Source organism: Ascaphus truei, chromosome 1 (genome assembly GCF_040206685.1).
Source record: "Ascaphus truei isolate aAscTru1 chromosome 1, aAscTru1.hap1, whole genome shotgun sequence".
Taxonomy (NCBI): Eukaryota; Metazoa; Chordata; class Amphibia; order Anura; family Ascaphidae; genus Ascaphus; species Ascaphus truei.
This window is the reverse complement of record NC_134483.1, coordinates 40,357,329-40,370,726: the sequence shown is the minus strand read 5'-3', so window position 1 is coordinate 40,370,726 and position 13,398 is coordinate 40,357,329. Positions and strand designations below refer to the sequence as shown.

Sequence of the window (13,398 nt, the reverse complement as noted above, 5' to 3'; positions counted from 1 at the left end):
TTTGGAGTGAAAAAAAACTTCCCCTGTGTACCTTATTTACACCTATATGTAATATTTTAAAAGATATTTATGTATTAATTATGATGTCTGTATATTAATAATGATATATATATATTTCAATTTTTTACATATAGGTGTAAATAAGGTACATGACGAAAGTTTATTTATACATATATAAAATCAATTAGTGGTTTTAATATAAAACCCTTCAATTACTAATGTAATTTAAACAAAATAATTTGTGCAGTTGATTTTTTTTTCTTTTTTGGTATATTTTGTGACCGTTTTTTTTTTTTGTTTTGTTTTAAGCCACAGAAAGCACCCAGATGGGGATTAGGATTGACTGGCCTGGCAGCTGGATATGCAGCAGATAGTCTTAGAAAATCAGTGTCATACAAATCCCAACAACAGGAGAAATACTAATTAATCTTTCTTTCTTTCATATAATATAGCTTATACTCCGGTTTAAGTCAAGATACGCAAAGTATGAACAATGGCTCTTAATATTAGACACTTGGTCACTTTTTTGTTACCACAAACATTCATTGTGTTGTATTTCTATGATGCTTTATCAAAACTAGCAATCACAGACAGTTCTTGATTTCTCTGTGTCTTAGTATTACAATGCATAAACCAGTGTTAAAGGCATGTTCAAATGCTGTCATCTCCTTGAATTTGACTTGCAGGTTAAAATTATTGGTGTGTTTCCTTAACATTTTTTGGTATTTTTTCTGAGGTAGGATATTGGCAGAGGGGGAGAGGAGGGGCGGGCACTTTGGGATTTAGAACAGCGCTGTTGGTGAAATACAGTAAGCATTCATTTTAGAAAACGGGATGCTCGATTTGGAAGGGAAGGCGACATTAATAATAATAATAATAATAATAATAGCATGTTCTGGTATAGTGCTGCTAGTTTTACGTAGCACTTTACAGAGACATTTTGCAGGCACAGTCCCTGCCCCGTGGAGCTTATACTCGATGTTATTGGTGCCTGAGGCACAGGGAGATAAAGTGACTTGTCCAAGGTCACAAAGAGTCAACACTAGGAATTGAACCAGGCTCCCCTCACTGAGCCACTCCCTTTCCAATTCTGTTTTATTTGTACCAATGAAGGGGCCCTGTCAGCTACCGATGTAACTACCACAAGCAGAGGATTAGAGGGCATTATGGGGTGAAAATGACAGGCCTGAGAATGTTATCCCTTGAAATAAACGTTGAATGCCAAATACAAATTCCAGCAGGATTTCTTGCAATGGGGGAATTGAGAAGCCCACAATTAAGCATATGGGCATTAAGATAATTGTCAGATCTGTTGGCGGACATGATGGAAGACAGATTGGTACGAATCAGTGCGCTCCACTGCAGCACCCAGGGAGACAATTTGACGTTTTACCTGCCTGAGTTACTCTTCCACATTTGTCACTAAGTGTGCTACACAGCATCTTACTGAGTGTTAAGTGTTATTTTCTCTTTCTGGTGTTGGGTAGAACAAGAGCGCCCTCTAGTGCATTTCTGCCAGCACATTTTTTTTTCTATTAGTATCCCCTGTTAAATAAAAACAAACAAACAACTAAAAATTGGTGACTTTTCTAGAGATGTTAACCTCTAAAGAAAAGAAATGTGGGTTCTCTAGACCAAAAAGCGAATTTTTTTAATGGAAAAAAAAAATGCTGACTTTTATCAGTGAATTCCATGAAACGGCCAAATCAATGTTGGCTGAAAGGTCTGCTTTTCTTTCTCAGATTCAGGCTTATACATCAGTCGGAGTGCAGTAGAAAACATATAGCAAACCTCAGTGCTGCTCCTTTTCCTCTCTGATAAACCCCCGTACGTTCCTGTAAGTCTCTATTTCATCTCTCATTCAGGTTGGAGCTCATCGTGAAGATGGTGTCGGCCTACGGGGGAGTCACACACATGTGCCAAACCAGGTTTCCGTTCCACAGCTACCTGTTCAGTCTGCTACATCACCGGACTTGAATCCCCCCCAGGATCCATATCGGGGTGAGTAGGCTAAATAAGAAATTACACTGCATTCGTTTTAAAGGAAGGTGCATTGCTAATAAGGCAACACTCTTGCTAAAAGGAGTATGTGTGGGTGTGTGTGTATATATATATACGCCGGAGGGGGCAAAGGGCAGGGGGAGGGAGGGCAAAGGGCATGTGGGTAGGGGGGGCAGGGGGCAAAGGGCAGGGGGGGAAGGGGGCAAAAGGCTGGGGGGGCAGGGGGCAAAGGGCTGGGGGAGGGTGGGCAGGGGGCAAAGGGCTGGGGGAGGGTGGGCAGGGGGCAAAGGCCAGGGGGAGGGAGGGCAGGGGGCAAAGGGCAGGGGGAGGGAGGGCAGGGGGCAAAGGGCAGGTGGGTAGGGGGGGCAAAGGGCAGGGGGGCAGGGGGCAAAGGGCTGGGGGGCAGGGGGCAAAGGGCTGGGGGAGGGAGGGCAGGGGGCAAAGGCCAGGGGGAGGGAGGGCAGGGGGCAAAGGGCAGGGGGAGGGAGGGCAGTGGGCAATGGGAAGGGGAAGGGAGGGCAGGGGGCAAGGGGTAGGGAGGGTAGGGGGGGGCAAAGGGCAGGGGGAGTCAGGGACGCGGTAAATAACCCATTCCCCTGCGTGTACTCACCTTGTACACGGCTGCGCTCCTCTTCCTCCGGGTCACGGCCGCCCTCCTCCTCCACCTCGGGCTCCTCCGCGGCGAGGCTGACACGCTCCGGTGAGGAGGTGCTGTGCCTCTCGCGGGGAGAGGCGGAGTGTGTGTGTGGGGGGAGCGAGCGGGGGGGGTGAGCGGGGGGAGGGTTGAGCGGGGGGTGAGCGGGTGAGGGAGAGCGCCGGGTGAGGGAGTGGCCTATGGGTGGTGAGAGCCGTAGGGAGCGCTCTCGGGGATGGTCAGTTGGGGGAGCGGTCTATGTGAGGGGTGAGCCGCAGAGAGCGAGGGGGGGGGGGTGGTGTGTGTGTGTGTGTGTGTGTGTTTTGGGCCGTCACTCCGCCTCAGGCCAATGAGAGGTGTGCGGGGGCGGGCGGCCCAAGGGACCAATGAGATTTCCCCTAGGGACACAGGCCATGTAGACAAACATACAGTGCTTTCACATATATATATAGTAGATACATACATACATGCACAAAGACAAAGAAGCGTGTGTTGCATGGCGTGATATTGTTAAGAAATCAGTTTAATCAAATAATTTGGATACCGCTCACAAGGAGAGCTGAATAAAGTGCATGTACAGTAAGGGTACAGCCCTTGGAAACACAGGAGCTGGTGTGGGAGCAGCAATGGCCTAGACGCTGGACAGTAAGTCCAATGATGATGAGGAGAACTCTTTAGAGATGCAAAAAATGCAGAGCATGGACCCATGTTTGCAAAATGTTAAACCTGCTTGTTTCTCTGTCGTGCTCTCAGTCCTCTTGACTACATACATATATATATATATATATATATATATATATATATACACACACACTTATATATATACCAGTATATGTGTGTATGTGTGTGTTTACATATTTAACTGGGTTAATAGAAAAATAATACATACAAATATACTAAAAGGAGATCTGAGTGTTGCTTTTATCTGACGAATGAATTACCGCTCCTGCTAAGTGTTTGTTAGATATATTATAAATATATATATTTGCTGTTGTACGAAGGGTAACCCAGATTATTTTATAATAAAACCTATATAATAATGTAATACTGGTATAATAAACTGTAGATCTAGTTTTACTAAAGGTCAATAAATGAGCAATAACATTTTGGTGTTAGGAATTTTTCTCACCACAAGATAATTTTGCTAACAATTTAATAAGAATTCATACAGGATATACATGATAGTCATGCATTACTGACCTGATTTATATGTAAGGGTTTCGACCATTAAATTGAACAGTAAAAATGGGCATACACATATATATATATATATATACTGTATATCAACAGTATCTCCTAAATCTGGACAAATATAGCTAACACCTCATGATACCTAAATAGTTGATTTCCTCTGTAACACACCAAAGATATAATCCAAATGGACAACAATAGATGGAGGGTGTGGAGGCATGTAATAAGCCTCCCACCACTATGTCCGGCCGGTCTGACACATAACCATGGTGGAGCAAAGGAGCGCAATCTTTTTCCCCTGCGCCCCCTGCCGACTGTCCCCCTCTTTTCGCGCCCCCCTGCTTAACGTGACTCAGACACCCTGCTGTCATGACATCACGTTGCCATGGCAACCCGACGTCACATTACCCCACGGCGTCATTTGACGCCGTGTTGCCATGGCGATGCGTCACCAGGAGCCGTCTGATTCAAGGTAGGGTGAAGTTTACAGAGGCCTTGAAGCTCCCCCGGCATTAATTTAAATGCCATCGGGAAACGCGCGGGGCCTCTGTAAACCCCGCGCTCCCCACAGTGAATCTCGCGCCCCCCACTTTGCAAACCGCTGGTCTAAAGCACACACTCACAAGGTTTATAGTAAGACCAAATTAGATCAAGTGGTGAACATAAAGAATGTAGCACTTAGTATATCTAACAGAACTTGTATATTCTTCAGACAGTAATGATCAACCCTTGCGCAGGATACAGTCCAAAATACAATGTTCAAGGAAAAAACTCCACATTTGTTAAGTCTATTATATTCCAATCATGATTAGTGAATGTATCTGAAAAAACTAAATGAATACGTTGCCACAGCTAAGAGCAGGAATCCGGGGCAGCAGGATGAGCAGCATATAGTTTACCACTGGTGAAGATAACAGGATCACTGCTCCACTGTCATCAGTTTGCAGAGGGATAGGTGTAGCAGCCACATACATACAACATATATATATATGTATATATACATACATACATACATACATACATACATACATACATACATGTATGTATTTGTGAGGGTTGAGGACATACAGTAACTATAGTACATGTTGGCAAGTACCTTTCCCACTTTAGCTGCGTATATTGTTCATGTTTTCATAGTATGGTTGAACCTACCAGCACTAGAACCACTATATGTTCTTGAACACGCATTGCTACATTCCCGTCACTTTGAGGTGGTGAGAGAAGATTAGATTACCGATTGGTTCGATAAAAATTACATCTTAATGACAAGATGGAAAGAAGAAAACCGATAAAAAAAAAAAAAAAAAAGACAGAAACTATCAACAGCAAGAACTTTACAAATAACAGCAGAGACAAAATCGCTTCAGCTGGCTCAGGATGCAGGAAGAAACGTTAAAAATGTATGAAAATTGTAGTAGGAAGCTCTTTACCAAAGACAGGCCATGAAAATATCAGGCGAGACAAAACAGTGACTGAGGAAATTAAGTAATCCCAAGACTCGAGCAAAAGATTAGTATTCAGAGCTGTGAAAGACTATCTGCAAGCGTGTAACTGAAGATGTAAGGAAAATGTAACGTTAATATGGGAAAGATTATCACAGATTACAAAGGTTTAAAGAAAATATGTGTAACCCTCCCTGCCCGCCTTCCTAGGGAGGTGACATCAGTGTGGTGTGTATATGGCTACTACGCATGGTTACCTTGACTCGGGGTGCGGGAATTCAGGCGGCTGGGTGATGACATAGCAAGGCGGTATAATAATGAGCATCAGGAACATTTATAGCACAACTGTCATTTATTTGTGTCCCCAAACACGGGGACCGTTCATCCATATATTGGCACGTGGCACTGTATTTCACATCAGACATACATGAATACTATTCTTCGATCAGTGCCCTTGCTTAACACTTGAATGAAGGTACATATCTTGTTCCGTTACTGTGATAAGACCGGGGCCCCCCTCCTAATAGTTGTGGAACCTCTTTCTTCATTATTTCGGTAAAACTAGGCACATTGGGATCATAGCGGGTATATGTAACCTTTAGCCATTATTGTTACTGCCACTTCCACTTCAGTCTGAGGGGAATGTATATGCAGATCTGCAGTCAGAGCCGATCCACCGGCATCCGGGACTCCTCATAACTGAGGCCCCTCTAGCGCATGCCGTTTCATACTTGGCACTTATCTTGGACTCTTTAGTCTTCTCTAGGGATCCTAACTCACAAGGTTACTGTCCCTGTCTAGAATATAACAAAGTAGGGTATTTTTATTATAAAAAACAAAACAATTTTACAAACATCAATACAGAAGTAACAAACTTAAATTAAAATATACACTTTTACAGAATATTTACGCTATATACAGAAAATATTTACACACATTGAACATCCGCCTATCTTCTCTCCCAGGACTTTATAGTCCACCTGTCTTTCTCCCTATGTTTTATTTGCTTGATCTGCTCTATAACCTGTTTGTATGGGGGCCTGGTCTATGCTATTACCTTGAGAACATGGGTGTCTACTGTCCCCGAGGCCCCTCTCCTCATGTCCTCCTGGAACCTAACCTTCCGGATCCGTTTCTCCTCCTTAAATACCCCTGCGTGACGTCTAGATCCCCATAGCAACTCAGGGCAGGCCTAGTCTACACTAAAGAAAAACACAGTACAAGTGCGCAACTATAATGAATAAACAGAGTGAATTGAAATAAAGTGCATTAACCACTTAATACCCAAGGGAGTATAAGTAACTAGGTTACCAATAAGGAGCGTCTGCTGCTGTGATAGGGTGGTCCAAGACCCTGAATCTAGACAAAACAAAACACAAAACAGCGCACAACGCTCATGGTGTAGTAAGAATGAACAATTTATATTAAAAAGTAATTCAAGGTTCTGCGTACATCAGATAAAGGTAAAACAGGCATGTAACTGTAACTATGACAGTTGTTACCACTCAGATATCAGGACACAGGAGAAGGCTGCAGCGGATCACCCAATGTCAGGAATCCCTGATGAAGTGGCCTTTATAGTTGCTACGAAACTAGTTGGAATTATACTTTTATTGATCTACTAGTACCCTTAGTATTCTATCACTTTGCTGGTTAAGTGAAGCTGGCGTGGGAGGCAGAGCTGACCCTGATCGGTGAGACTGTCCCTCTACCAGCTACTTCTAAACGGAGCTTGGGACTTATCTACCTGGATTACGTGGAAGCCTAAAGGGAACCCTCCGCTTCTAAAGAGCCTAGCAGATGAAAGCACAACCTGATATGACTGCAGATTCCTGACATTGGGTGATCCGCTGCAGCCTTCTCCTGTATCCTGATACCTGAGTGGTAACAACTGTCATAGTTACAGTTACATGCCTGTTTTACCTTTATCTGATGTACGCAAAACCTTGAATTACTTTTTAATATAAATTGTTCATTCTTACTTCACCGTGAGCGTTGTGCGCTGTTTTGTGTTTTGTTTTGTCTAGTCTACACTAACACTGCTAGTAACCCTTCAGGATGGGGTTTACGTATGATTTATGATTGGTAAGAATAAAATCATTGCATTCGAACAAGAAAATGGATGAACAATAAAAGTGAGTCGAGGACTTTTACAATAAATGGTACAGGAACACAGATAACCAGGACATAATCAAGCAGTTGAAGACTGTGACAAAACCATCAATGATGTGCCATGCATCCTTCCAGAAGAAGTAGCAAAGGGAATTAAATCCATGATGGTTTGAAAGGCCCCCAGAAAACATGGAATCACAATTGAAATTATGAAGGAAGCTGGCAAAGAAGTAAGGGAAATCCTTGCAAAACTCTTTACACGGAGCTTGAAGAACAGAAACTTTCCAGGACAATGGAGCATTGCCATCGTTATCCTCACTACCAGTCTACTTCCAATCAGAAATTGAGAAAAACATGTACAGTAGGCATTGAAAAACACTTCTGGTTTCTTTAAATGTCCATGAATCATGAAACTAGGTAGAACCTCCTATGAAGGAGAGACACACACCCTAAAAAGAACACCCTGTGGGGAAGGGGGGAGGGAAGGTGGTAATGTAGTCACATTGAAGTGACAAACACACGTCCTGAAATCTCCTGGAGAATAAACATAAGTCCATGAACATATCAATAAGTGTGTGATCTATGAGGTGGTATTACTCACGATCTCCTTGATCACCACTGCTCAGGAATCCTCGTGCACTTGACTGTCGACAGGAACAATAGCGGAAGTCCTCCCATGGGGGAGGAATGACACGGTGCACAGCAAAGGAAGGATGGCAGACTGGATCGCAATGAAAAAAAGTTTATTGCTCAATAATTCACATGACAAAGCGCTACGATGCGTGAAACGCGTTAGAGGCTGAGCACTGTGTGGTTTTTTCATCTGTTGCTACTGTATGTGACTTATTAAGCAATACACTTTTTTTCACTGCGATCCAGTCAGCCACCTTTCTTTTGCTGTGCACCGTGTCATCCCTCCCCCATGGGAGGACTTCTCATCTTATAATTCATAGATACGAAAAAGCATTTTAAAGGCATTAACAAGTCAGAAGAACTGTACAGTACATTAATATTATAAGGAACATTTACAAGAATGCCACAGTTAGAATGTATTAAGATACAAGCAAGATACTGATTAGCAAGGGTGTGTGACAGGGGGACACCATCTCACCAAAGATGTTCATAGCAAAACTTGAAGAATTGTTCAAGACATTGAATTAAGAAGAAAGGGGAATTAAAATCAACAGAGTATACCTGATTCACCTACGATTTGCAACCGGCAACAAATCTGAGAACTCACTGACACACCTAAGTAGGTAGGTGGACCTTTATATCAATTTCAGCAAAACCAGAGTGATGTTCAACAACTGCGTAAACTCTACAAACATCAAAATGAAAGGAATAGAACTAGAAGAAGTTTAAAACTAATGTCTACCTTGACCAGCAAGAATCAATGAATGGGAACATTTCTAATGAAATCAACAGGAGAATGAAGATGGGATGCGCTTTTGGAAGAAACAAGACAATCTTTCAAGGCAACCTTCCACTGTGCCTTAGGAGGACAGTATTCAACCAGTATTTGCCTGTGTTCTCATATAGAGGAGAAACGTGGACCATTAACCTTCAGACCAAACTTAGAAGTATGGAGAAATGCACGCTGAGTATTACCTGAAATAAGAATGCAGCAGGAAAAAAGAAATAATGGGTTTGGAAGCAAACAATAGCCTGTGAGATAATTGCAAGGGTGTACAATTTAAAATGGCAGTGGGCCGGACATATCGCAAGAAGAAATCACCATTGTTGGGCAAAGATGATACACAACTAGATTCCAAGTCCTATGAAAGACCAAGGCAATGACTAAAAGTAAGATAGGAATTTTTACAGACACAGTCCTGCCCAGATGAGCTTACAATCTATGTTGGTGCCTGAGGCACAAGGAGATAAAGTAACTTGCCCAAGGTCACAAGGGATTTAAATCGGGTTCCCCTGAGTCAAACTCGGTGTAGTTGTTTACATTCAGCACCTTTACTCACTGTTTTCTTCTCCATTAGAAACCTGATTAGACAATGAAGGTTTTTAGGATATCCCTGCTTCAGCACAGGTGGCTCAGTCTTCGACTGAACCGCCTGTGCTGAAGCAGGGATATACTTAAAACCTGACCTGTTGGTGGCCGTTGAGGACTGGAGTTGGCCACCCCTGCACTAAATGTTCCTTTTTGAAAGCTGCATGTACTGTACTTATACATTTATGTGTTTTCTCGAAGGCATACCAACTGGACTTCAAGCGCAGAACCTGTCTCCGGGAAGCTCTGATATCAAATCCGACGACGAGGGAGACGAAAATCTCCAGGACTCTAAATCTTCTGACGACAAGAAATTAGACGACGACAAGAAGGATATCAAATCAATTACGAGGTCAGAATCTAGGTAACCGTATATAATAGTGTCACTTCATTTCATTCCTCGTACTGGGTTTTGATGATGGGGACAGAATGGATTAAGGAGAAACATGGTTACTGTTTCTTCTCCAACGGCTTCTAAAAAGGAACAAGGGCCTGTTCTGTTTTCGGACACTATCATTTCAGAAATGTGCTCTCTGAAACAACCCACAACTGCAATAAAAAACGGGACAAATCGTATCTCCTCACTCCTAATACCACATACTTATCATTATTGCCTGAGGTTTCCGAAAAATGCCTTTTCTTCTCAGAATTTTTCACCCCAGATCAATCCTTTGTAAGTGCTATTTATGAAACAATGTGAAATAATATGAAAGAATGTGTTCTAGAATACAGAGGCTTTGCAGAGCCAGCAAAATTGTGTAGTGTATCCTCAAAAGTGCTAATATTTTGTACGTGCTTCTTCAAAAATGTGCTCATTTGAGTACAATATTGATCTTTGAAGGGTTTCTCTCCATAATCAATGTTGATATTGGTTTCATATATGTCGGAAATGTTCTGAAATGCACAGGGGGATGCAGAAACCACATTGATGGTAATTCTTGATTTAGAAAAACAGACAGGACTATATTAATGTCTACATAAAGATATTTTCTAGACAACTTTCTTGTTTTTCTGTCAACGTGAAAAGAAATACTTACTGGAAAATATGAATCTGAAACCATGGTAAAGCAGTGGTCCAAGTTCAGGGCCTCATCCACTCCTAATCACAATTTAGCATTGTAAACAATGATGACTATGGGAACATCCTACTTGTAACAACAAAGAGAACATAGGCAGAACATTTGTAGGTACTGTGCTCATCTTGCCCATACTTTCTGCTAGTGATACGCTCTGCATGTCCCTTGTGGTTATTTCCCCGCACCAACCTCCACAAGAGAAATCCGTATTGGACTCTTATTTTGATTACTACTGTGTTTTTTTAAGCTGTGGGGACAGGTATCAAATAGAATTACCTTGGCAGGCCTACAAAGGGTTTGCATGTTTATACTGCTTCCATAAATATTACCTTAAAGGAGAGGGGATTTTGGCATCAATAACTTTATACATAAAATGCTGTATTACTATAAAGGGCTGTATATTTGTTTTCAAGGGGAGACGTACTGTATGCCAATACATGTGCAAATCCACTAAATCCAAAAGGTTTTGCAGTGATATGTATTTTGCAAAGATAGTTTGTTATGCTACAGTACCTTTACGTGGCTCTGTACCTATACGTGGCTTTGTACCTATACGTGGCTTTGTACCTATACATGGCTCTGTACCTATACATGGCTCTGTACCTATACATGGCTCTGTACCTACTGTATACATGGCTCTGTACCTATACATGGCTCTGTACCTATACATGGCTCTGTACTTATACATGGCTCTGTACCTTTACATGGCTCTGTACCTACTGCACCGACACACTTTATTCGAGCAAATACCCAGTATGTACCTGGCAGATACCTGGAATGCGCCGCTCCTCACCTCTGACAAGCCCCGTTGCGTTTGCCTTCCCAGCCTGGGTTCATGCCTGGCTGACGGGCGGCTGATCTGTTAAATGATAATGATTAGGATTTAATAGGCTGCAATGCTTCGCGTGTCTACCAGATGGCATAAATTCATGAATTGTAATGCAGTATATATATATATACTGTGCAGTATTGCAGCCAGCGGGAATAAAATGCTTCAATCCCTGCATGGAAAATACCTCAATGCACTCGGGCAGAAAACAGTCACAAACCTCAATACACCCGGGTATACCCGAATTCGTGGGACTAGCCGAGCTCGAATAAAGTGTGTCGCCAGTGTAAACATGGCTCTGTACCTATACATGGCTCTGTACCTTTACATGGCTCTGTACCTTTACATGGCTCTGTACCTATACATGGCTTTGTACCTTTACATGGCTCTGTACCTATACATGGCTCTGTACCTATACATGGCTCTGTACCTATACATGGCTCTGCCTGTTTTATATGGCTGTGTACCTTTACATGCATCTTATGGGAGCACATTTAACAGTTACATGCAGAAAAATAGAAGGTCCAAATACAAATAATGTTTAGCACATCTTTTTACTTTTGATGTAATCATTTTGGTTCAGACAGACTGACATATGATTACTTGTGTTGCTAAAACCAGTCGATTTAACAAGCTTCAATACACACTATTGTATAATGATATCAAATATTAATTCAACGCTTGCAGTGAAGTAATGTTGTTTTAAAGCAGAAATACTGTCTGTAATTTTTTTTTAATTGGTTTCTTTTGTTTTATACATATTTCTAACCATGAGGTCCCCTGGAGTTGGTCCACTATTCTCAGGGCCTGGGACTCTCCAGTTCCAGAGATAATTGCTGCTCTACTCGCCAGTGACAAGTGTCCCTCCTGGGGAAACAATATGGCCACCAAATCTTGTGGACCCTTTGACTAATAGGAAGCCAGTTGTGATCCTATTGGTCAACACGGTGGCCAGCGCTCACAAAAGTGAGATTCAGCACCTGAGAACCCCCTGGTTTCAAATAGGATTGTTGCTTTTAATTGCTTTTAAACATTTTACACGTCTCCTGGGTTCTTCTTGTCTCTGTCTCTGGAGCCGTTGGATGAAAATCAAAATGCTGCGACTCCGGGGACAGTAAAAACCGCGACCAACTGTGGGTGGGTCCATTCTCCCGAATGGGATCCCCCACAAAGAGATTTCCCGCTGCCGGGAGATACCGCTGTCAGGATTCCGCGGGTCCCCTCGGCAGCAGGGATATTAAGTCTGGCTACATCTGTACAAACACCAAAGTGTGTATAACCATACAAATTATTACAAACAATTAACCTTTTGTTTCCCTTTAAAAAAATAAAAAAAAGTATTTTGTATGCATCTCATTCTATGTCCATGTAAATAAGTATTTTTTTAAACCTGTGACATACACACATGATATGTTGATTGTATTGTATGTCTTTATTTATGTAGCGCCATTAATGTACATAGCGCTTCACAGTAGTAATACACGTGGTAATCAAATAAATAACAGATAATATAAATAACAGATCATGGGAATAAGTGCTTCAGACATAAAAGTAACATTAAGGAAGAGGAGTCCCTGCTCTGAGGAGCTTACAGTCTAATTGGTAGGTGGGGAGAACGTACAGAGACAGTAGGAGGGAGTTCTGGTAAGTGCGTCTGCAGGGGGCTAAGCTTTATATCATGTGTCCAGTATAATTCACAGTGCTATTCATATGCTTGATTAAGCAAGTGTGTCTTAATGTGGGTCTTAAAGGGGGATAGAGTGGGTGCTAGTCGGGTATTGAGGGGAAGGGCATTCCAGAGGTGCGGGGCAGTAACATTGATGAGCATGACATAAGGTTGGTGACTCGATGTGAAGTATTTTTATTTAAACATCTCAATAATTTCCTAGCAATAACGACGATGAAGACCTAACACCAGAGCAGAAGGCAGAAAGGGAGAAGGAAAGGAGGATGGCGAACAATGCTCGTGAACGTCTCCGTGTGCGCGATATCAACGAGGCTTTCAAGGAGTTGGGACGAATGGTGCAACTCCATTTGAAAAGTGATAAGCCGCAGACAAAGCTCCTAATACTACATCAAGCAGTGGCTGTAATACTCAGCTTAGAACAGCA

The 13,398-nt window shown here is 42.3% G+C and overlaps 1 protein-coding gene across 26 annotated transcripts in view; it reads left to right on the top strand.

Moving 5' to 3' along the window:
- The window catches only part of TCF4 (transcription factor 4), a 408,258-nt gene that overhangs the window by 390,142 nt on the left and 4,718 nt on the right, over positions 1-13,398 (top strand). For 16 of the 26 annotated variants that reach the window (XM_075586755.1, XM_075586802.1, XM_075586737.1 and 13 more), the window contains 3 exons: positions 1,866-2,001; positions 9,584-9,746; positions 13,177-13,398. The exon at positions 13,177-13,398 is cut by the window's right edge and continues 8 nt beyond it. In XM_075586755.1, the coding sequence (XP_075442870.1) occupies positions 1,866-2,001; positions 9,584-9,746; positions 13,177-13,398 (521 nt within the window). The remainder of the gene's footprint in view (positions 1-1,865; positions 2,002-9,583; positions 9,747-13,176) is intronic. The other 10 variants (XM_075586811.1, XM_075586773.1, XM_075586747.1 and 7 more) reach the window with 1 other exon arrangement.